Below are 24,942 nucleotides of genomic sequence, written 5' to 3' on the forward strand. Positions count from 1 at the left end.
GCGGCTGTGTGAGTAACTAAGGACTTCCGGACAGTTTAAATATGATATTTAGTTATGTTTCTTACACAGGAGCTATGCCCTAAAATATTGGTAGAGAGTTCCGGGACACCCTGTATATTGAAAATAGCTTTGTTAAAATCTAAGGCTTACCTTATGATCCAATTTGTTTTATAGTGGAGACCTAGGTTTCTACTTGGATACATTATCGCCAGTCCTTTGTCTCATAGGTTAGCTAAACTTCTAGTTTTTCATCTCTTACTTGAGGTTTCGACGTAGAAACCTAGGTCTCCACTATGAAACAAATTGGATCATAAGGTAAGCCTTAGATTTTAACAATGTTCAATTACGATCCATAGGCTATATATCTTCAAATGAAAATAGGTGTTTTAGCACAAGCATAATTATTACCAGAACTCTGAATTCTTCCAATATTACATTTTAATCTCTAGTTTTAAAACTACTTAAGTGCACTTACCTGTTCTTCATCCCTGAATAAAAGTTTGTTGATTTCGTTATTTTTTGTACTATTGACTTCAACAGGGTTCAATCCATTGGCGAGTTTCTGTAAAAGATAATACTTTTAGGAACATTGAAATCAAATCAATCCAAACCTGAATAATGCACGATCTGATCAATAATGTACCATTAAATGAAAATTGGAATTATTATTAACAACATACAAATATGATACTGTAGTGTATAGCAAATAGTTAACTAGTTCAGGAGCATTTGTATGTCACTAGAGAAATAAATTCTGTTGGTTAAACGTAAAAAACTGAAAAAGTTGATAATTGCCTATTGCCTTTCAAAGCGCACATATAGTCGCGAGTTTTCTGAGAATACTGGCAAAATATCACCCCTTCACTCATAGGTAGGTAGTAATTCTTGGCCATAAATATTGAAAGAATATATTAATTTAGCCTAGCAGCCAGCGTCACTTCGTGACTTCAAAGTCCGTGATTTATTTGAATTAACAATTTTATATTGCACATCCTATCAAAACACAAAATCTAAGTCATTTTCTTCTTTACATTTTATACAATTAACATTACAATATTTAACTTGAATACACTAAAACATCACTAACTGTAATGATAACTGCATTTTCACATGGATGTAAACAAAATTTTATCAATGCAATGTGTTTTGATGTAAACAAATGTAATCTGGAAAAAGTTCAGATGATTGACAACAGAATTGAGCACAAACTCTGAAATTTTAAAAGCCTATAGGACAAAGGGCTTCTATGGGATATCATCCAATTCCGCAAAAGGCACATCTAAAGAATAATAGCTTTACATTGATACCCAATATGCCTATGAAATAAATATTTAGGGGTCTATTTGCTGAATAAAAAAATCCAACAATTAAAAATAATAATAATATAGATGTCAAGGACACACCTGGGTGCGTATTTCGTATGAGGATGAAGTAGACAATCACCCTTCACCTACATTAGTAGATTGCTTAGCTCAACTCTACAACCCTGATGACCTAGCTAACCTTACTAGAGAACTTTTTAAATTACAGCATTTATATCACTGTAAATTTTTCTAGTTATTAGGTTAGATTTAAAGAACTGACACAGGTCACCACAGGCCACAGACATTTATTTATTTTATTTTTTGTCCCACCTTCACATCTTAGGATGCTAGTTCTAGCCCGGAACTGTTTTGCACATTGCTTCAGGCTAGTCCAAGAGGGTTGCGACATTATCACATGGATAAAATCCATTGGCGATTGGTGGTATTTGAACTAGGAACCTCGGGCAATGAAGCCCCACGCTCTACCACTAGACCAGCTCGCTCCCCAGGCCATAGATATTAGTTAGTATAAAATATGTAATACCATATGAATATAATTACCTTTATAACACCTTTCATGTCTGTTCTAAAGTTGAAATCTCCAAACAAGAAGAACGGAGCAGATCCATATTGGTCTGTGTGAAACCTACAAGAAAATAGGACAATAGTTTAGTCATACACTAGACGGTGAATTAAAGCATAATATAGATATTGGCTTTAACTTAGCAATCATAATGAAGACTTTACCTAGAATAAACTTGATTATTATTTGATTTTAACCAGACAAATTGTCGATTTATTTACTCTTTGAATCAATAAAAAGAACTGTCTATAGCTAATATGTTTTCAAACAAACTGATTTTGTATCAATTTTACCACCCCCATTAAACCTCTTGCTTTTTTTTTCAAACTATTAAACCTTGTTTTTTGTTTGTTTCATTTTGAATCTCAGATTCAATATTGATAAAAGTAGTTTGAAAAGTTATTTTGCTAATCAAAGATGTTGTCTCAGTCTATTATTAGTCACTAGTCATTTGAGCATAAATTTTTTAACTACTAAGTTTTCAACAGAAAACATCACTGTATTAGATTTTGCATTATATGAGATTACAGGAGATTTTTACAGGATTTTTACATTACAGGAGATTCTATTTTGACATATAGGTCTAGTATGTTTAATAACTTCTTGATCAGCATTGTACGTGTTATTAAAATGACCTATGGAAATGACGTGGTGTGACATACAATTCACTCTTATATTTTTACATACAAATAATAATAAATATGACCCTTTTTACTGTTTTCATTTAAAGAACCGTTTTCAAAAGGATGTGTATACATTCAATTTCTAATAAAGAAATCTTTTGTATCTTTCCCAAGCCTCTACTTTGGAAAAATTGTACAGGCCCATAGTTTGTTTAGATACTGTGATGTAACAATATTTTTAAAGTTGAGAATAAAAACGTAGAATGACACAACTATGTCTTAAGCACGGTGTGACATACAATTCACTCTTACATTTTTACTTACAAATAAAAAATATGACTTTTTAAATTTTTTTTATCTAAAGAACAATTTTTTTAAATTTTTTTATGCAGGTTAATCGATCTAGCTGAACATAACATATCAATCATCTAGGTTGATAATTAATTATAGTAATTATAGAGGTATACCTGTCTAGCGTATATTCTAGCGCTCGTTGTCTGGTCTTGGAATAGACGGACGGAAACTGAAAACAAAAAAACCCCAAAGTGAAACAGAAATTGATCAAACAATTATAATATTGAAATAACATGTGGCAGCTGATATGCTATCATCAACATTTTTAGGCAACAAGAACTTAGGAATGTTTTGATAGAAAACCGTTTTGAACTTTTTAATTTGGGAATTTAGTGTTATCGGATACATTAGACATGTAAATGGAATGCAAATTTGTAATTGAAAAGCTTTTTTTACATACTAAGCAGTTTGTGTTGTTTAATTCAAAATTTGAAAACAAATAAGAGCATAAGAGGGTTCCACCCGCCGGCTGGTTACCGCATAAACATGGTCCTATAAAAATGAACCTTGTGGCATTATTTAAGTCTTCATCAGGTTGAAATAAACTGTAAAATATTCTTTACAAAGATCTAAACCATGAACTGTATGAAACGAAAACTCGTAATTGTTTTTCACAAAATCACTTTGAAAATCCGTAAATTAGTCTTTTTTACATGTGATGTTAACTTCTAAATAATAGTTAAAAATTAATTTTTCCCCACCCATTGCAAGCTTTGATATGTCAAGAGCACCAAAAGCACACACTCATTGGAAACAAAATTAGTTTTAGAATGTTGAGAGCTTGCACAATAGAGGCATGTTCAATCCCGAACTATATTTCAATCCATATAATCTGCCATCTTGAATTGAAATTCAGGTTGCCAGGTAAAACCCAGTTAATCCACAAATTGTATACAATGCATCCTTCAACTTAGATCTACAGAATGTGCTATTTTAAATTTCATGTTGTCTGCTAATACCATTTAAAAAAGAATGGTAAATTTTCTTTGGACAACTCTATATGTTGAACTACAAATTTTTGGACTAACTTTTAATTCATTGTTAAATTGTTTGCTTTATGAACTTCAATTTTGGACATCGCTGCATGTATAGACACAAAAGACTTGTTTTCGAGATTTTCTGACAATGAGAACATTGTTTTGTGTTGGAGCAGTGAGGTAATATTGTTTACCTAACCCGCCATGTTAAACTTCCCTATCCCAAGCGTGATGTATACAACTTCTCGAGTGATGTAAAGTTGAAAAAAACTCACTCGGTGAGGTAATGAAACCCATTTAAATAACATTGAGTGCATAACTTAAAAAATATACCTCTATGGAGCCAACGACGTTCAACGCTAGAAATCAGCTGTGCGCTTGAATTTTATTGTTATGTTTTGAAGAATTTTCCAAACCTAGCTTTTGTTTGTAAATGAACGTTACAGTTAGAAGATGAGTGAAATGGATAGTGAAAAATATTGTTTGTAACCTCCTGTATATTGTCGGGTCAGGTAAAATCTTGTACGTTACACGTTACGCAAGAGCGTGTTTACATCACTTAGGTAAATTATGCAACTCGCTTCCGCTCGTTGCACAACATTCACCTGCGTGATGTAAAAACGCTCTTACTACACTTGTAAGGTAAATAGCTATTACATGGTTAAATAAGCAGCAAAAGACATCACAACCATTGTAACCAAGTCAAAGTTGATGTTCTCATCAAAATACAGTCTACTCAAAAAAGCATTAACAGGCCACACTCCATAAACAGTGTATGGTTCATGCTCTATTGTTGAGTGAGATAACAATGAAGTGTATATCACTTACTGTTTCCATGGCGACAAAGTTGGAGGCATCATGGAAGAGATGGATGTTGACTAGGTCAAAAATGGTTCCGTTAAGATTCCATCTCGTCCGTAAAAAACCTTTCCGAGACCACTTACACTGGAATCACAAAAATCATTACTTAAAGCCTGTCTGATAGCTTATATTAAAACTTACATGATTAATTAAATAGTTTGTGTAAGAAAAAGGTAAAAAAAACTATTTTTTATGAACAAAAAGTATTTTTTGTGTTTCAGTCGTTCTTTTATTCCATTTTCATCCATCATATTTAAATTTTAAAAATTTGAAGAATCTGAAGAATTAAAAGAAAATTTGAGGACAAACTTTCCCAAAAGACCAAAATGAATACAAGATTTCTTCATTGGTGTCTAAAGAACTAAATTCTTACACATACAAAACTGACAATAAATGTGTTAATAAAAAAGAGATTGCAATCCTTTAGTTTTAGACAGGTTTTAAAATCAGCTATGAAAGAATAACTTTACCTCTGGGAAAAAGTCTTGAGGGAATTTGGATTTTTCTTTGGTTTGGACATCTTCGATGTTTCCAGAGTGGACGTCTTTCCCTTCCACAGCAACAAAATTCAGTTCTGAACAATGAACACAAGTTTTTTGTCTCATTAAAGTACACAAATATGGGCTGAAAGTATGAATACAGTGTTTCAAAAAATAATCATAATGTTTTAAAATGAATGTTATGAATAAAACCAAAATTTCATATTAGAAATCCTTCATCAAGCCTAAACGGCTTTGATAATTCGTTAAAATATCTGTGTTTGTTTGTTTTAAATAGCTCAAATTGATAATTTTATTCCTTGAAAATATAATTATACAATATATATCCCCTTACCCTGTTGTAATTTTCAGGTTGTTTTTTTATTTTTTTATTTTTTTTTTAACAAGCCATGTTTTCATATTAAGAGAAAGCTAATTTCATCATACTGCAGCAGGCATTAAATATAATAATACTCCTCCTCAGTAATATTACTTTCAATAGGAAGAGGGTACTTTCAATAAACACTGGGTCTAGCCTGGGAGGCAGAAGGATTGGCAGAGTTGGTCATATACTCGTACAAGGACTATTCAGAAAATAAGGAACGTTTCTGTCTTACATGTAAGGACTTGATACCACCCTGCTTGCACACTTTCAAGAACAGACTTGTTCGCCTCCGTGCCACATTGGAAGTGTTGTTGTTTGCTGCCCATTGTTGCAGTATTCAGTTTAAAATGTGTGCTACAATTGAAAATCCTCCAAGTTGTGAGTTCAGTCTGTAGTACGGTTTTATGGCAAACAACTTAAAACCTATAGAAATTTATCGTTGAGCGTGTGAATTGTACGGAAAAAAAGTAATGAATGAAAGTTCTGTTCAGATAGGGAGAATCCAGTTTTAAAGTATATTTAAGTGAGTCGGTGGATCAGTTGGTAGCGCCCTGGACTTAGAGCCCAAGCCAATGATGTTGTGGGTTCGAAACCTGGTACCTGCCACTACTTTTTATAAGTACAGTTCACTGTTGTACTGTGCTGGTACACCTCTTGCTGGATACCTTCAACGCAAAGTCCTCTGTGGCCCATGTGGACGGGCAAATGCAAGGTAATAGAGGACGACCTCTTTATTTAAAAAAATAATGCTTCTTACTTTCTGAATAGCCCTTGTAGTATGAACTTTATCTATAAAGCCTAAACTTGACCCTCTGTTTTTGTTAGATTCTTCTTGGTTCGAGTGAGAAACATAGTGAACATTTTAAAATTCGGCTCATCTTAATAAAAGAATCAGAGTCTCCACAATAAAAATGAAATTGTTGCTGAAAAAAGAATGGATGTATGGAGACTGGAGAGCAATAATTAGTGACAACATTAGAATGAATTTGCATAACAATTTAATATTTATCATATCAGGTTATCAGGAGTTCAAAAAGTAAACAAACACCTACAAGTTTTTGTTATCTTTTACTATATTTAATAACAAAACTCCACAACTAACGATATTATGGACCTTTTATTTATTTTTTCATTTAAGAAAAAAGACAATGTTGCAATCTGCATTCCCTCTCAACACAACAGTACTCTTTACTGCTTTAAAGATTATATGAGTATTTTATGAATAAATACGAATAATGAACATACAAACGAAAAATGCATACATTACATACTGACAAATAGGGAATATAAACCATCAAAACAATATAAACTTATTTGGCTCTATAAAATCTCTACACTTCCCCTCACAATTAACAGAATAGTCAAATGAACTGAAAATGATTTTATTTAATATATATTTGATTTACCGATTGATCCCTGTTTAACACAATAATTTAAATCCACACCAGAGTTGTAATATATTGATATGTGAGGGCATGAATCTACAACTCAACAGAAGGTTGGCTAGCTTCCCAAATAAATGTGTGGGGGAGTTTGGACAGGGATTACTTGGTTTTCTAAGGCCTCTAGAGGTTTTACCCTGTCATGTTTTACACTCTGAGGTGATAATTCTTATTTAAACATAAAACTTTTGCAGTTAAATATTTTAAATACAGAAATTATATTAGAGAATTACGTTTAAAAGTTTTTAAATCATTACAGGATTCATCCACAGGTTTTATTCCCTTATTTTTTTATGTTGCATTTAGATAAGTTCAATAAATTTGATTGTGGTTTTTAATCTAACTGAAATGATGTTATTTTTTATTAGCATAAATACTTTTCATTTGGTAAATAAACAAAGAAATTATTTTTATTTTAACCTCACATTTAAGTTTTTATTTTAAACCAGTGTACAACAGTGTTTAGTACTTTTTGTTTGATGTAAAAAAGTAGTATGGTTAAATTATATTGTTTTTGTATGAGACCTTTATAAATCCCTAAATGAAAGTTAAAACTCCACATTCTAGTTTGTATATGTGTATGTTTTTGTTTTTGTTTTTGTTTTTTGATGTCTTGTCTTCACATCCTAGGAAGATAGTTCTATCTCAGATCTGTTGTACACATTCTTTTAGGCTATAAATTACTTCTAGTCCTACGAGGGTTGTGGCATTATCACATAGATAAAATCCGGTGTTATTTGAACCCGGGACCTCTGGCACCAAAGCCCTGCACTCTACAACTAGACCAGCTTACTCCCATGTTTATATACAGAGTATATAATTACAATGAGACATGGGCACAGTGCTGCTTATTTCCACCTAAGTATGAGCATAGACAAAAAGAAATAAATAGACTGACATCCGTTCTGTGATTACCATGGTTACCACAGGTTCTGGGGCACACCGCTGGGAGCGCCGTGTAGTTATGTAGCACGTAGGCCGTAACTACATGCACTCCCTGGGGTGTGCGCCAGAACCTATGGTAACCGCAGCACAGCTGACAGTCTATATTTAATTCTTTTTGTATATGGTATGAGTGAAGGATGAGAGTAGAATGGAGTCAGTTTCCAAGCAATTACTAAATAAACTCAAAAAACCATGAGGTAGCCTTTTAAATACATTTGAAGCCACTGACCTTTAAAATCCCAAATAAGGACATCAGGTACAGACTCGTGGATGAAATAGAAGTTTCCAAGTGCCTATAACAAACAGACAGTAAAAAGATTATTATGAAAAAATAAATGTTAGTAGCGGACGTTCGAACAGCCACCGGAGTCTGGAGGAGACCTGTAACCAAACTGGTGAAGCTGATGACCTGAGAAACCCCCCTGGGAGAAATGTTAAATAGTTTTCTTATTATAGTATGTTATATATAGTAAGCTGAATGAAAATTTAGTATCCATATAGCAATGATTCATTATAATTTAATATTAACATTGATCAGCTGGTTTATTGGTTTCTAAATAAATGTAATGAAAAGAACATGAGTTTTATTGGCTGACTTTTATAACCATACTGTAGTTGTATGAAAATTTAAAATTATGGGTTTAGATCATTCTTTCCACCATAGAGTGAGGAGGAATCTGCTTTTGAGAAAACAAAGATTTACTGGAAGCCATTGATATTCGGTGCAGGACCAGCATTTTTTTCTCCCCCCATATAAGTAAGCATGAGGAAGGCAAACGTGCCTTGACTAGCGTTGCTCCTGGCCGGAATATAACACCGTCCGACAAATCCAATTTGTTGCTGGATTTTGTGAAAACTTCACAAATCTTTTTCCAAATATAATTTTCCACATTCACTTTTAGTTTTATGCTATACCTTTGACTATTAAACAATAGTCAATGGCTATACCTATAGTTGTTGCTATGTGTATTAATTAAGATTTTATTTAGAATATAGAATGTTATGGATAAAATTTATTTAAAAAGCCAAACTTTATTGATTTAGAAGCATATTCTTAATGTGTATCAAAATGAGTGGTGATCTACTGTATGAAAATGCAAACAAATCCTAAGGTAATCACATTTTTGAATGTTCAAACTTTTAGAGGACATTTAGCAACTGAACAAATTCCGCTATGGTGTAATTATATCAGAATAACTATACATTAATCAACCGCTTAGTGACAGAGGATTTAACATTGCATCTTTTTCATGTTTTCTTCATTTAAAAAGTACCCTTATAAAAAACGTTTTTCATGAGCACACAGCCCAGTTAAAGATCGGTAAATATTAAAATGCTTGATTCAAGGTACAACTTACAAACAAACCACTCAATCTTTCATCTAAGTTGTTCACCATTTTTTACACTTGTCTTTCCTAACAAGCTCTGCCACAGAACTTGACAAAGACAGAATTTTTATCCTCAACCAAAGATGTCTCCTGGCCAGGGTAACAGTGCCTTAAACTGCCGAGTCCTTAAACAAACAACATCACTAACAACACTGGTCGACAAACAGCGCAAACCTTCTGTTTAAAGCTTGACTTCCAGATTGCAGCACATGATATAAGTGTTCAGCCATTTGTTGGGTGATAGACTACAATAAATAGTTGCATGTACAGACTTTTTATATATACTCATAATGACCAATTGGCCTTTAACACTCCAAGAGTTAATGATATCAAATCAAAGACTTACAGTAAAGTTCTCGGCTGATGAGTAGTCCTCGTCTAGGTAGACTCTGACTCTGTCAAATAACCTCAATTCCTCGCTGGTCATCAGCAGTCTGCATCAAATACAATACATTGTACAAAATATATACAATATGTAAAATACACAAATTCAACAGTAAGATGTGGGTATGCCTGATCCCTGGTACATTTTTATTATAGGTTACGTAAGAATTCCACGATCACACAAAATAACACTGTCGGGGTTTTTCAGAGTAGAACCTATTCACATTTTGTAACATGGTGTGCTTGTAATGTTTTGGCCTTGTTGCGGATGGCCTTCTTGAGAGAAGTACAGTAGTAGCGACAAACAACATTAGTGCACCGTTATGGTTAGTGATGTGAAATGGTTTTTATGCTGAAGACCACGGTAGTACCAATGAATACAAACCCTTAAAAAAGCAAAATGCTAATGGAGAATAGTCTGACTGGAATTTTGCCGCCGAAATAAGCTTCGTGTGGCGGCCGCTGCAGCCGAACTACTCTATCTTACTCTCTCTCACACGGTCGGTTGACTTGTCGGCATGCTCGTGATAGTCTACCTAGTGGCCGCCACGGGATCTATCCGAAATTCAAATAGTTCCAGACTGAATTTTTAACAAAGGCATTGCGCTTCTTAAGGGGTTTGTATTCATTGGTAGTGTGTAATATGCTCATAGTTGTTCTATTAAAATAACATCGGTTAATTTCAATCAGCTGTGTGTGGCAGAATAAAATTAATAGCTTATCTAACTGTAAATAAATAAATAAAATGAAAACATTATGGTTTTTCTTTTGGTGTCACATAGTAAACATTTCAGTGTCAATTTGTTTGACATTGAATCATTCTTTAAACAGCTGACTGGTATTTTATAAATAACTTAATAAAACTTGGGAAAGAATGTGTTTCATATAGTGCAAAAGTGAAATTTTGTAAGTTCATTGTTATATTTGATGAAAATAATATGCCGGTGTTCTAGTTTTCCTTGAGTAAGCAGCATAAATTGTCATTTTGAGAACAGGCAAACAGATGGACAGAAACTCATAATAGTCTCAATTTGGCTTTCTTAAACTGTAAAACTCAAACATAACAAGTTTCAAGATTCTTCAAAATAAACAGATAAATGTTTTTTTAATAGTACATAATAACAATCTTAAAAAAACATCACTATAAAATATCAAAGCTGCACTTTTTTATCATACCTACAAAAATAATAGTATATTTCATCACTTGAGCATAAAGTGACTCTTTTCGATCCAAGCTCATGTTTTACGATTGAGACAAAGCTGAGGTCGGAAAATGAACTAGGATTGAAAAGACACTTTTTACACGGGTAAAGCGTGACAAACTTATATAATTTTAACTTTTTATAATTTTCATTTAAAGATAACCAATAGAAACTTCTTCAAATTTCTTTTCAATTTAGTTTGCCAATGCAAACAAGCAGCTGTTTAGTAAGTGATTCATTGTTTAGTCTAGTCTATTACGATTGTGTTAGTGTACATTATACTATCGGTTCGATATGTCAAACTATTTACAATTAGGCAACAATAAGCTACAATACGGTTATACAATCAATACATAATTTTATACATGCGATTGTTTACAATCAAAATTTACAACTGAGTCCACAACAGCCGATTTTTACTCCCTAGAGGCTAAAAACGTCTTTTTACTCCATTGAGGGTAAAAATTCTACTTTAGAGCTGCAACACATGCATTAAAACGGCAGTTTTTGCTCCAGTATGACAAAAAAACGTTTTCTACAACCAGGAAATTACATTGAGAACTAATGTGAGATTAGTTTATTTGCATTAACCAGTCAATTTATTTCTTGTTGAAGAAGATTTAAATGGATTTTAAATAGCACAACTCTCTTACTAAATCTACTCAGCGGCCAACCAGAGTCTTTGAATGTTTTAGATAAAAAGTAAACAATAAACATCTAAACTTAAGTCATCCAATTTTGAAGTTTGACCACAATATTAACCTTATTGTGCTGTTTTTTAAATTTTATTTTATTTTTACCTTACAATACCAATACCACAATTTATTTGAAACAAACTGTGCTTTATTGTACTACTGAAAATTTAAGTTTGCGATTAACAACAATTGCCAACCTTAGGTTTATCCTACTGAATTAAAAAGATAATAAAAACTATACTAAACTGTAACAGTAGGTTATTTACTTATTATTAGCTTTTTGAACAGCCTTTTTTTTACTTTCAAATTGTGTACTACCCAAAGTTAAATAAAATTATCTACAGTAAACTTTCCATATTTGAAATATAATGAGTTTAAAATATTTATGGTGTAGTAAACATGGTTTTCTTAGATTGAATTTTACAAAAGTTTCTGTAAACGTTTTGAGACTAAGTTTCAAATTTATTTGTCCTCTTGCTACATGTTCCAAATTGTTTATTTGAAGGTTTGCAATTGTTGTAATATTGTATAAACAAAAATCAAAAAATTAAATTGCATATCACAAATATCTAATAAAACCCCTAAACTAAACAGAATTTTAGTTTAAAAAAAATATACTTAAGAGTAAAGGTAGGAGTTGTAAGATAAAAATCTCTGAGTTGGAAAAACCTGGAGGTAATCACTCATATCTAGAGGATAAAGGGACGCTTTCAGCAGAAAATACCTTCAATTCACCTCACCACCTCAGCCCGGACACTTCTCTTAAAATGGACGTCAATAATTACAACTCTTCACTGGTCGAATCTTTAAAGGTTTTTACAATTCTTATCCTTTTTAAAAAGGTGGATTAATAATTTTATTTATGGAAAATATTTAAAGCAATATTTTACAAAACATCTGTAGCATTTCAATCTGCATTTAAGAAGTTAAAATAAAATAAAATGTTTTATAATGCTTTAGTTAGTACAATTTTACTGGAGCTCAAATATTGTAAATTTATTTTTAAGCGATTTAATTTGTATTTACTGAGAAAGTTGTATGCTTATGCTACATTTATTATAATTACTTGCTATTTAAGTGTTTTGAAGGTTTTTATTGTTAATAATGGCCTGTTAAATACCTACCTAATTTATAAATCAATTTGGGTGTTTTACAAACCCAAAAGCTTCATAAACTTAATACCCTACTAAACAAATTATAATTTTGAAAGTTAAGAAGAAAACCATTCCCGTTCTTTCCCAAACTGAAATTTTAATCCCAAGCTTCCCTTCTTATTAGTGGCCTGTTGCTGAGTGAATTTTCTGTGACATGCAAGGAACATCCAATTCCAAAACCATGAATTAACCATTAATTCAAAAGTCAATTTCGAAAATCTATAACTTGAATGAACACATGAATGAAAGATATTCCTAATAGCTAAAAAAAACTTGGACTTCATTGAAAATCTTACATTGAGGCGGGATTGATTCATAACATGCATTTTTCTATAGTCTTTCAATACTTTTTTTTGTTAGAAGAGTACCTTAAGGCTTAAACCAAGTACTGTAAGCTAAGATTTTACAACAAACTTATTTATCTTTTGTGTTTTTAAGTGATTTTTTTCCTATGCAATTTTGTATAAATGCTAGGCTAAATTGTAAGTATTTTCACATAAATGATCAAACAATCTTATATAAATTGGATCAGTTTGAGGTGAAATGTTACCCAGTTAGAGTCTCATGCCCAAGAAAGTGTGAAGGAAGGACATGAGAAAATATTGACAAACACATTGATACAATTGATATACTTAAAGCCAATCAAACTAACTTTCATATATGGTTGTCCGAACGGACATTCTTGTCAATTAAAGTGGGATACCAATATTAAAATCAACCATACCGATAGAACAGTCATGCTACCACACGGAAACAACACACAACACATACTTGTGTGGCGCACCTGACAAAGTACTCGACGTGCTTCATACTCTGCTCGTAGTTCTTGCCCCCCACCTCCTGACAGTGCAGTGCGAGAAACTTGGGCTCCAGCCTCGCCACCGTCTGCAAACAATAACACATGATAGATATTGACAATGTATACTAATAAACAGCTGATGTTTAACATAAAGTTGACAGAAAACAGCTGATTACTAATAAGCAGCATCTCATATATGCTGTAAAACAATTTAATCGGTATGTATTGCGGTATTATGGCAATTTTTACCAATGACGCTAATGTTTTTTTAGCTATGATGGTTTTAATGGAATTTGAAATTACAAATTTTAAAAAGCCGTAATTTTGAAATCGATCTAGTGACTGAAACAAAGTTGCATACAATTATTCTACCTATTAGGGTGCACACTTATATTAAAGTGGATGTTTCTATCTTAAATAAATTTTGCATTATTAAATAATTTGTTATAAAACAAAGACAGAGCGACAGATGGGAAAACTAGTCACTGGAAAACCATTTTTCTATTGTGAAATATATTTTTCTCAATCTAAGGAACAAATTTTTATTAAATGTTCCAGAGAGTTCCGGGACACCCGGAATATAAAAGTACAGTAGAGTCCCGCAAACTCGGCACTCGATAACCCGGCAGTCTGGATAACTCGGCCATCACCTGGCTCAGAAAATTAGTGATTTTTTGAGTCCGAGTTAAACATGGACTCAAGCCAGCTCAAGTCAAATCATTAGTAACTCATACCAAGGATTTGTTGTACTATATCTGATGACTTAATACTAACTTGTAATATAAATATAAATAAAAAAGGCGGTTAAAAAGCTTAAAGATTTTATTGTTCTTATTTTTAACCGTAATTCCTGATAACCCGGCATTTCACAAACTCGGCACCCTTCCAGTCCACATTACGCCGAGTTTGCGGGACTCTACTGTAGTATAAATATAAAGTGATATAAAAATTAAAAGTGGACATTAAATAAAAAATGGTATTTTAAATTATAGTCACAATTCTTAAATTAATAAGCTAAATATGTAAAAATAACTTAAACACTAAAATAAAATAAAAATATTGCATGATTTTAATATTTTATAACTAATAAATAACCCATATCAAATTAGTTTTAGCTTATGTATAATATGGGAGTATACTGGCTAAAATATGGAACAGAAATGAAATGACACTGAACGGTCGTTACTTGCAGAGTGACTAAGATCCGCTTAAGTTTAAGCTTATTTCAGACTTAGCGTTTCTACCCATCTGTCACTTCCTTTTGTTTCATACAGCCACTTCTACAGCCAGGCATTTTAATTTTGAACTATGCTTTGAATTATAAATTAATAATGCATCATTGCTTCAATACTTAAAAAGAAACTTACAAATATAAGTATTTAGTGTACAACAAAATATATTATTTGAATTTACAAATGGTTAACACCATTTTCAACCACTCCAAACCAGGAAATAAATAAAATCCATATTAGTATCTTTGTTGATGATTTCGTTAAGCAACACATAAATTAAAAACCTAACACGTACAAATAAAATTAAACCTTTAATGTAGGTTATGTGTTATGCCCAACTACTGAAGAGGGAAACGCACATCTCCACTCTAGTTGTTTTTGTACGAGGTATTTGTAAACACATATTAACTATACACACAGCTGGAAAATTTTAAATCATCCCCATCCACTGGTCATTATTTTGACTACCAACTCTACAGTTCTCTGTGTAGGGTTTTTCTTTATTTTCCAGATTTGACTGGTTTTATTTACTAATAATGTTATGTTTTTGACCTGGGGACGGAACCAGATTACATACCCTGAAACCTCATGAAAACTTAAGTTTTTTAATAATCCTAGTAACAAATATCCATAGTCTGAATCACTTTAATCACTTCCCATTTCATATATGTAATAGATCAATGTTAGCATAACTGATGAACATCAAAAGTTTAAGAATGACAAACAAAAAAGTTTAAATTAGTTAAATAACAAACCACGAACAGAAAAGGTACTATTTTTCAGCTATGGATTGTATTTTTATCTAGCAAGGACAGAGTAAACCAAATCGATCAGTTTACACTATAAATGAACAAGTTATGGTATATTTTTACATTTGAAATCAGAATATAGAAATATCCAATTTCAATCTTAAGTTGATGAAAATACTTTTATCTATGTTAACCTGTTTAATCATGAAAGCATTGGATTAGCTACAATGGTAGATATGAAATGTAGGTGGACCGGCTGAAGCCAAGTTTTATTAAAAAAGAACACAGCAACATGTAACAAGTAAGAACATGCACTTGTAAGCAGGGGCGTCACCCAAGGGAGGGTAGGGGGGGAGCCTCCCCCCCAATCATCTTTGAAAAGTGCAAATGTTGGGGATTTTTGGGTATTTGAAGGTATGAGTTGGGATTTTGGGAAGTTTAAAACTGTTGTTATACTGTCAACTTGAAAGTTTATTTTCAAACTAAGCAGACATTTACCCTTATAAACTAATAATTCAAGTAAAAAATTGTTGGAAAATTCATATGTTGAGTAAAATGCAACGTTACATAACGTTTCTGTAGTTCAAGGCTGTTTGGGGAAATTCCTTTTCCTTGCGTGGAGAGCATAGAACTTGTTTATACTGTAGTTCTATGGTGGAGTGCCATATCCACTGAGTTTTTATTACAAATTGATTTTAACAGGCTAAAAGCTTGATGTATTATTGATCAGTGACCTACTGTGTGAACATATGCAGCAATGAAGATTGGTAGTCAAACCAATAATGTGCGAAAAACCTTAATTTATTTGAAAAAAATTGTGTAAAAAGAGAATCTAAAGGTGAAATGTCCTTCTTATTGTTAAAACTTAATATTAATTAGTTGGGAAATCTGAGTAATATAGTTGAAAAATTTGAGTAATATAGTTGGGAAATATGTGTAATATAGTTGGGAAATTAGTGTAATATAGTTGGGAAATCCGCATAAAATAGTTGGGAAATTCAAAGTGTCTCCCTCCCCAATATTTTTTTTGTGCGACGCCCCTGTTCTTAAGGAGGATCAAGGAGGTAATGTAGCTATGAATAGCTTAGTATATTTTAAGCCTGTACAGAAAGAGATAACTTTGGGATGAGTAAGAAACGATTTGCAGCCTTCTGACGATTTCAATATCAGCTGATTTTGAGGAAAGTTATAAAACATTTTTAGGAAAAGGTTCAAGTGGTATCCAATATCGTAATAGGCAGGGTTGGTTAAAAGATTGATGTGTCAGTTTAAGTTGACAGCACATCCATCCACTGTTGATAGCAACCAATCAGGGTCCTTCCATCACATACATGTTGCTAATATCATACAATTGATAAAGTTCTCTCATCACAGCCATAAATGATAGTAAAATTGTAATAGTGCAAGTCAAATCTGAAGATACTTTTATGTATGTTTGATGTCAAATTATTTTTGAGGTTCTTGATGTCGACTAAATGTTTTGCTATCATGGGGTGAATTGCATGTCCCCTTTAGTTTTTTAACTAGAAAAGAAAATATGGGTCGCCGCAAAACTGCCCCCCCCCGACAACTACCCCCCCCCCCAGGCAGGTTCCAACGTCATGTTGACGTCAGAGATAAAAAAATATCTCCGCTGTAGCAAATCTGCAGATCAAAACTGAGAAAACCCTATTTTTACTCCATAAAACCCCTTATAAAATCACCATTCCCATAGTCTGATCAAATTTGCGTATCTGTTCAAATAATTGTAGGTTTACACGTTTGTACGAAATTTCATCAAAATCAGATGATTTTTACTCTCAGAGTTATCGTGCTAATGTTCACATATACAGGGTGTTTCGAAACTCTGAAACTACCGAAACTCCGTGGGCATGATCCTAAAGTCAAAACAAACCAAAAATATCATATAAACATATGCCCTATCTTGTTTCGTTTTCCGTCTGTCAGTGTGTATGTATTTTTTAGATATCTTCCCATAACTTTGAAATGACTTAAGGTGCGAACTTCAAACTTGGCACGTGTATGATAACTAATAGAAACTATGTTTTTGCAAAGCATCAAGTCTCCACTTTGTATAATTTCAAAATGGCGGCCATGAATTCTTACTTAAACTAGAGTGCACTTAAAAGTGAAATTTCTTGTGCATTCATTATTGTCTAAAAGCAAAAATTTTTTAAGCCCATGATTATAATTAAAGGCAAATTATTAGGCTTTTACAAAATATTTGTATAAGACATGATGTAGGATCAAATACTTTATTTATTATAAATATAAACAAATTCAACAAAATTAAATACAAAATAGATTTGTCGTGCAAGACATAGTTTTATTTTGACTCTATACATTCCTTTTTAAAATCAAATTCGACAATTTAACCAATGAGATTTATTCATGGCAATTATAATTCAGTAAATTACAAAAAGCAAAACACATTTAATAATACATACAACTACAAACCAAACACGATCACAAGTAACTAATATGTGTAATTATATTACATAAAATATCTTATGATTTAATATTAACAATTAACAAAATGAATTAGCAGCATGGGAATCAACAGCTTTACGCTTAACTTTAAATTTGCACTTCTCAACAAACAAATAACATGTTAAACATAGGTAAAAATTAAAAGGAGGTTCTTTGTAACTACTTTACTTCATCAGAGTGATGCTAGGTATTCGTGTACACAATTTCAACATGTAAACCACTTTGTGGATCATCGTACAAATCTCCTTGCTTCAACAAAACCCCAAAACAAATTAAAGTACATTTTCAACACTCCACTTTGGGAGCAGCAAGCACCTTTTTATTATTAAAGATAATTGGCATAGTGATTTTGAAGTAAAAGTAATCTTTCTGTTTCAAAAAGTAATGAGGAATGGTAATACCCTTATCCAAACTCTCAAAAACCTTTGACCGTTTAACAGCATCCGAAATGGGATGGATTGACTGTCGAAAGTACAACCCTTTGTTTTCCAACTGGACTTCGAAAATAGTGTCCATATCATCTTTTGATGTCGGGAAACATTGCAAAATAAGGTGAAGAGGTCCATGATCCTGCCTCCGTATGATATACAGGCAAAACATAACTCCGTTTATGTAGAAGAGACTCTTTTCTTCATTCAAGCCCAACGGAATAGCCTCAAGACCTGAAAAATATTTGAAAAATGTCTTCAGTTGGGTCATTGAGTGATGCAAACATTCAAAAAACTATTTTTCTTATTATTAGATTGCAATCAAAACCCAATTGCAGGTATTGCAAAAGAGAATTTAACAGGTTGTCTTCTCGTTCCCCTGAATCAAAATCTGACTTTTCAGTTACTTTTTGCTGTAATGAATTCTAAATAAAAAATTTCAAGAGTGTGTGATTGTATTTCAAAACTTTTGATTGTTTTGACTAAATACAAAATTTATAAAAGATAAAGGTTAAAACTGTATTACACTTTTTTGAGGCCCTCATTTAAAATCAATGACTTTTAATTGAAGATTATTGACTTCTCAGTAACTTAAAAACATTGAACTTTCCGGTAGATTTCCTGACCTCCCACTAAAATCAGCGACCTTCCACTTAAAATCCAACTCCTGTGATCAGTAGTCACCCTTATCAAACCTGTTTTTTAATCATTAGACCTAAAACCGCCAAAACAATCCCAGATCCCCAAACCTCCCAGCACACTTTGTCTGTGTAGCCAAGTGGTCATAGTCCTTGCCTTCAAATCTGAAGGCTGATCGCTGGTTTGATTCCAGGCTAGACTGTTTCTTGACCCAGATGCCATTTTGTCATTGGGCTAGTAATTAACGATGCTATCTAGAGGTTGACATCAATAACAAGGCCAGAGTTTGAAACGTTCCCTTACTTCAAATATTTCAAAGGCTTAGATAAAGACAATACAAAAAAAACAATTATAAAACAGATTTTTATCAAAAAGAGCTCCACAAGTGGTAGGTGTCACCTTGAGTGTCGTAACAGAGGGCGTGTGCTCCGTGTTTATCCACCACATGTTCTGCCCACTTGTTGACGCCGACGGAGACGCAGCACCAGACACATCTCACTCTCCGCCAGCCGCACACTTGCTCGTGGTCCTGGCGTACAGACGGGTCTGGGAACACCAGGCAGCCCCAGCGAGCATTTCGACATGCACCCCCCACCACTCTCATAATCTGCTCCATCACCATTGGTCGGATACAGGAGAAACGCTCCTGAAATGTTAATTGTTTAATAACTGTCTAAAGCTACCAGGTAAATGGGGATCTGTAGTCTACCGTAACAAAGTGTTAAAATAAGCTTAAATAGTTTGAATTTTGTGTGGCATTGTGCTACTAGTTCTAATAGAGAAATAAGTTCATGATATTTTTTTGGTCATCAGATTCAATCCAAAAACTCTGAAAAGTAATTAGGCTACAGTATGTAACACTATGTAACAGAAAAGTCTCAAACTGTGTTGGACAAAGGGCCAGGCTACATCCTTGACACTTTTGAAGTTGTCAAATCTGAAAAGTTGTCAAGGAAAAAGTAAGCTACTATACACCACAGAATTGAATTTTTTTTAAATATATTTTTTTCTAAATTACTACTATGTCTTGTTGGCACAATAAAGAAATTAGTTAAGCCAAAAAGGTGTTAATTTTTAAGAGTAGGATGGATCAGACAATTCCACTAAAACCTACAAGTAGGAGTAATAGGAACCCTGAACCAGTTGACCACTTTAGATTCAGAGCTTGCAGAGGTTGTAGGCCTCTGAATCCATACACTTGGAAAGATATGATCCACAAATTCATGGTAAGTCTTAAGATAAAAATACTAAAAACATATTTAAAATCCTCAAGCAAAAATCTGTTTTTGTCCCCAATGTTGGAACCATGGTCCTTTACCTGACAAGTAGAGCAAGATGGGGTATCTAGTACACAAGCCACACAACTGACGTGTCCGTTGAAACACATCTTCATGGGAGGCTTGGCCACGTTCCCACACACCGGACATTCACATATCATCACAAGTAGGCTGATTGATGTCCTGTCCAACTACGGAACAAATTATTGTTTTAGTGAGATCTCCATTACAGAGACAATTCTCACTGTGAGACATCAGCAATTTTTATTTTTTTGGAGGGTTACAGTTTTGGGTAAACTCTTGATTAACAGATCAATTTATTAGTTATTGGTACGATTTAAAACTGGGCCTCCTGACAGAAATGTCGCGTTACAACCACAAAACCAGCTGCATTTAATCTACAAACTTTGGAAATTAAGAAGGTTGTATTAGAAATATAGGCCTACAGTAAACACTCAATCGGACTAAACAAATTTTCCATGCCATCCAGGATTGTGGAAGTACGGATTGAATAAGGCAGTGTTGCACTCAAACACACAGTGATGATTGTGAGTTAAAAACTGTGTTGCTAGTTTATTGGCTGGTCGGACTTCGGTGCGGAGGGACGGGTTTAAATCCTGTTTTATGCTTATATAAAAATGTTTCAAAATTAAAATCAGATTTTTAAAAATTTGAATTAAGTCAACTAAAGACAGCGAAAAATATTCAGAATGGAAAGAAAGAACAAAACTAAAAATGCTGCAGATCAGCTTTTCTAAAACTTTTAGGCAGCAATATGTATCAAATCAAAATAAGCTTTGTAAAAAAAAAACCATGCAAAATATGAAATCAAATTAGGTACTATTTCCCTAAATGTACTACAAGGCCATGCTCTGTAATGGAAAGGACTGGTTTTGTCAAAACTGACAACTAAACAAATTAAAGGTGTATGAAAGTCAAATTCAAGCGATTTAATAAATGATACTAAAGCAAGGTATAGTCTATGGTCTCTGGATCTTTTCTCTAGAGTTTTCATTGTGATAACCCTTAGCCTATGATTTTTTCTCACAACAGGTCAACGTTAAATAATAAGAAGACCAGCATTTGGAATGTTCCCTCATAAAAATTATAATAAATACCACTGGTGTAGATAGATACAATAAAAAGCAGTGCGTAAATAGAAGATGTATTGAACACATTGTGTGTGAGAGATTTTATTTAATTTTACCGATCAATGAATATATGAGTTTATTAAAACAGTATTTAATAGTAAAAATGGGTTCATGCCTAAGGTAAGAAGATCAGAGACTACAGCCTTTAACCCTATACACATAAGCCATTCTCAGACCCTACGTTTTTACACACTAAACACACACAACACTTGTTGATGTCAGTATGTTCTATGATAAATAAATTATTATTTTTAAAAAGCAGACAATACTAACCGTATCAGGGTGATTCAAGGAGGTTACTTGTCTTCTCAGAGCCATGATCCTAGCTCAACTGAAGGCATGGAGATGCAAGATGAAGCTTGTCAACTTGAAACCCAACATTCCAACTTTGATAACGATACTTTGTCTGATAACGACTTTGTAGACCGAAACATGAACCTGTTCTAACCTATAAATAAACTAAGAAAAAAATAAATTGATGAATTTTCATTATATTAACATTTGAAAATTCCTTTTATATTGGAAGACAACTTTGGGGATATTGTTTAAAAAACTATAATACTTGAAATACAACTGCAATTAATTGGAGGTGGATGTTAAATTTAATGGCCAATTTTTTACTAAAATATTTTAATTTACTCATTAATTGTTTTCTCTTTGTTTACATTATGATATTGTAATATTATTTTGAGAAATGTCATGACCAATAAATATGTAAATAAAAAAAACTGCTAAAAAAGTTTTTTTACTGACATATTTTCAAGAAAAAAAAAGGATAAGTTCAATTTAAGTACAGTATAGTTACTATTAATAGCTTATTTTGTCTCTTTAATTATTATCGTGTAGTTTGATTAATATACCACTTCGAATATTTAATTAAATATTTTTTTCAAACCCAACATAAATTTGAAAAATATTAAAAATTATAAACAAACTTAAAGCTTTTATAACTGTTCATATATTAAGTAATCATTTTGAAAAATGCTGTAATAAATTATTTTAAACTTACTGTAAATCAAAGAATTTCTGTCAGACTTTTAAAACACTACTCGCTAAGTAATTTGTTGAGCTTTGTTCGATAAATATTAAATCTGTTAAATAAATCAAAGCATTAATTAAAATGTAGTAAAATTATTTATAAGTGTAAAGTTAAAAATAAAAAGCTAAGGAACTGTCCATCCATACCCTTTCAATCTAAAATTTACAATAATGTTTCAGAAAAAGTTCTTCCTTCAGTTTACAAGAAAGATTTAGTTTCGACATAATTTATTCATCCTGTTTATGAAAATTCCAGTAGGAATTTTCTAATAATCATAAACCTCATTTTGTTTGCCTTTGTATAATGTAGCAGTTCATATTAGAGTATTGAATTAAAAGTTATCCTGCAAGCAAAAAACAAAGAAACACTGATGAATAATAAAAACAAGAACAGTACTTACACTAAGGAATTCTTCAGTCCATAGTTTCAACATGACATTTGGCTGTAACAAAAAAAAAAACTCTTTAAATATAGGCTCATTTTATTAACTTCATAATAAATCAATATTACCAATTGTATTGTACATTGTTGCGGTAAAATGTTAAAACAGTTGGATAGGATATCATTTCTTAGAGCTCGTCAAGTACTATTAAGAAATTGAGTTGATATCAAATTAATTTGTTGCATTTTTATTTATAACACCGTGAAGTATTTTAGTTGCATACAGTTTTCTAATCACTTTTTAAAACTTTTTAATCATTGTCAGTAAAAGGTATGCAATAATTTAAAAAAATCGGTATCTAAAACAACAAGACATTAAACCGGAAAAAGGCCTTATCAAGATAAACATTGTTACTATTAACATTTAAGCAAAGTACACAATTACTGCAATCAATCAAGAGTTACAAATGACAATCCAGAGTAAAAAAATTGTAGAATTTTTTAAACTAAATTAAGTTCAAACACTAAGTTTAGAGATAATGGTAAGAAACATAAATGAATGGGTTCCAATGTTGGATAAATGCCTCACTGCTTGCACAGCTTGGATTAATCTCTTTGATTTAAAGGAATAATAGAGACACACCAATAAAAGCACTACCACTATTAATAAAAGCAAATTATCTGGTCAAAACTTAAAGATACTAAAATTTTCAATCAAATCTTATTAAATACCATTACAGTAGTTTATAAAAAGAGTTTTAAATTATGTCTAGCCAATGGAATGGTACAGCTTCAAATAAAATCAATGAATAGTAAAAAGCAAAGAAAAACATATTTATACAAGGTAACTTTTATACGATAATCTATAAACCCAGTACAGCACAATGGATGTTATTTTTCAATACTATTTTGAGTAGTCAATGAAACTTTAAATGCTAGGTATGGTGGTGAAATTTTTGTGCCAGGTATGGTTAAAAGAACTAAAATTGTTTTTTATAAACTTATTAATACTGCAAACTATAACAGAGCTATAAAATTATACAGATAAAATATCTTTAAAAGCAGTTATATTTCATATAATTAATTTTGAGTTCTACTCAATGGATACTACACAGTTCAAAATTTTGTTAACACTTTTAAATACGATTGATCTGATTTTATAAATGTTTCTCATCCATTATTGTTGGTAAAAATCAAAAGAATGTAATTTAGTTCAAATCTTGTTCTAAAAAGAAAATGAAAACTGTACCTAAAAATTATTTAAATCCCCAACAAGTTTAAATTGTATTCTTAAGTTTATTAACACCTCACTTTACTGCATCTTTTATTTATTTGAAATTTTGTTATTTACAAATAGAAAACCTTGTGACTTGGAGAGAAAATGTTGTCCTTGAACTATGACTGAACTTACAGAGGTCAACAGGTTTATTATGTTATGTTTGGCCTGTTTCAACACAAATGTATGTTTCAGACTGTGTTTGCGAAACAGTGTTTGACGGACTGTGATGCGTTGAAACTACGCTAAACAAACACAAAGCTGTGGTCTATAAAGGATCTGAAATTTTGTTCATAACCCCATCATATTTATTGCTTTGTCTACTCCCTTTCTGCAAACAAGCGGGATATTGGAATATTTTTATTTTACCACAGATCACAATGTAGACTAAAACATATTGTGTTACAACAGTATATAAAATGTTTGATACAATAATAGTGGCAAAACAGTGTTAAATACTTAAAAAATATTTTCAAAAAAGACTAATTATTAAATTCCTCTTACAGAGTTGGGAATAAAGATTTGTATAGCAAAATGGTCTCTACAGTTGCAAATATTTAGAATACAATCTAAATTTGTTTATCAGACAAATGTAAACTAAATGTTCAATAAAATTATAAACTTAAATTTTTTTAATAATTATATCCAAACATAAATTGACACATAAAATTAACTTTTATTTTGGTACGGATGCATTCAAAGTGT

General features: G+C 32.1%; 1 protein-coding gene and 1 long non-coding RNA gene across 5 annotated transcripts in view; both read right to left on the reverse strand.

The window, feature by feature from the left end:
• Window positions 1–24,942, reverse strand: part of LOC128989497 (inositol polyphosphate-5-phosphatase A-like) — an 83,176-nt gene that overhangs the window by 15,873 nt on the left and 42,361 nt on the right. For 3 of the 4 annotated variants that reach the window (XM_054411413.1, XM_054411405.1, XM_054411395.1), the window contains exons 2-10: window positions 22,981–23,022; window positions 13,561–13,661; window positions 9,688–9,775; window positions 8,183–8,246; window positions 5,173–5,276; window positions 4,670–4,786; window positions 2,978–3,033; window positions 1,866–1,950; window positions 476–562 (exon numbers count right to left, since the gene is read on the reverse strand). In XM_054411413.1, the coding sequence (XP_054267388.1) occupies window positions 476–562; window positions 1,866–1,950; window positions 2,978–3,033; window positions 4,670–4,786; window positions 5,173–5,276; window positions 8,183–8,246; window positions 9,688–9,775; window positions 13,561–13,661; window positions 22,981–23,022 (744 nt within the window). Of the gene's footprint in view, window positions 1–475; window positions 563–1,865; window positions 1,951–2,977; window positions 3,034–4,669; window positions 4,787–5,172; window positions 5,277–8,182; window positions 8,247–9,687; window positions 9,776–13,547; window positions 13,662–22,980; window positions 23,023–24,942 lie in introns of those variants that run through there. The other variant, XM_054411401.1, reaches the window with a different exon arrangement.
• LOC128989522 (uncharacterized) lies at window positions 19,701–21,860 on the reverse strand. Its single transcript, XR_008490452.1, has 3 exons — window positions 21,815–21,860; window positions 20,432–20,581; window positions 19,701–19,759 (listed from the first exon to the last, which is right to left on the reverse strand). It is a non-coding gene; the product is annotated as an uncharacterized LOC128989522 (long non-coding RNA).

Source organism: Macrosteles quadrilineatus, unplaced genomic scaffold (assembly GCF_028750875.1).
Source record: "Macrosteles quadrilineatus isolate MER2022 unplaced genomic scaffold, UCM_ALF_1.0 Scaffold_1__1_contigs__length_201487025, whole genome shotgun sequence".
Classification (NCBI taxonomy): domain Eukaryota; kingdom Metazoa; phylum Arthropoda; class Insecta; order Hemiptera; family Cicadellidae; genus Macrosteles; species Macrosteles quadrilineatus.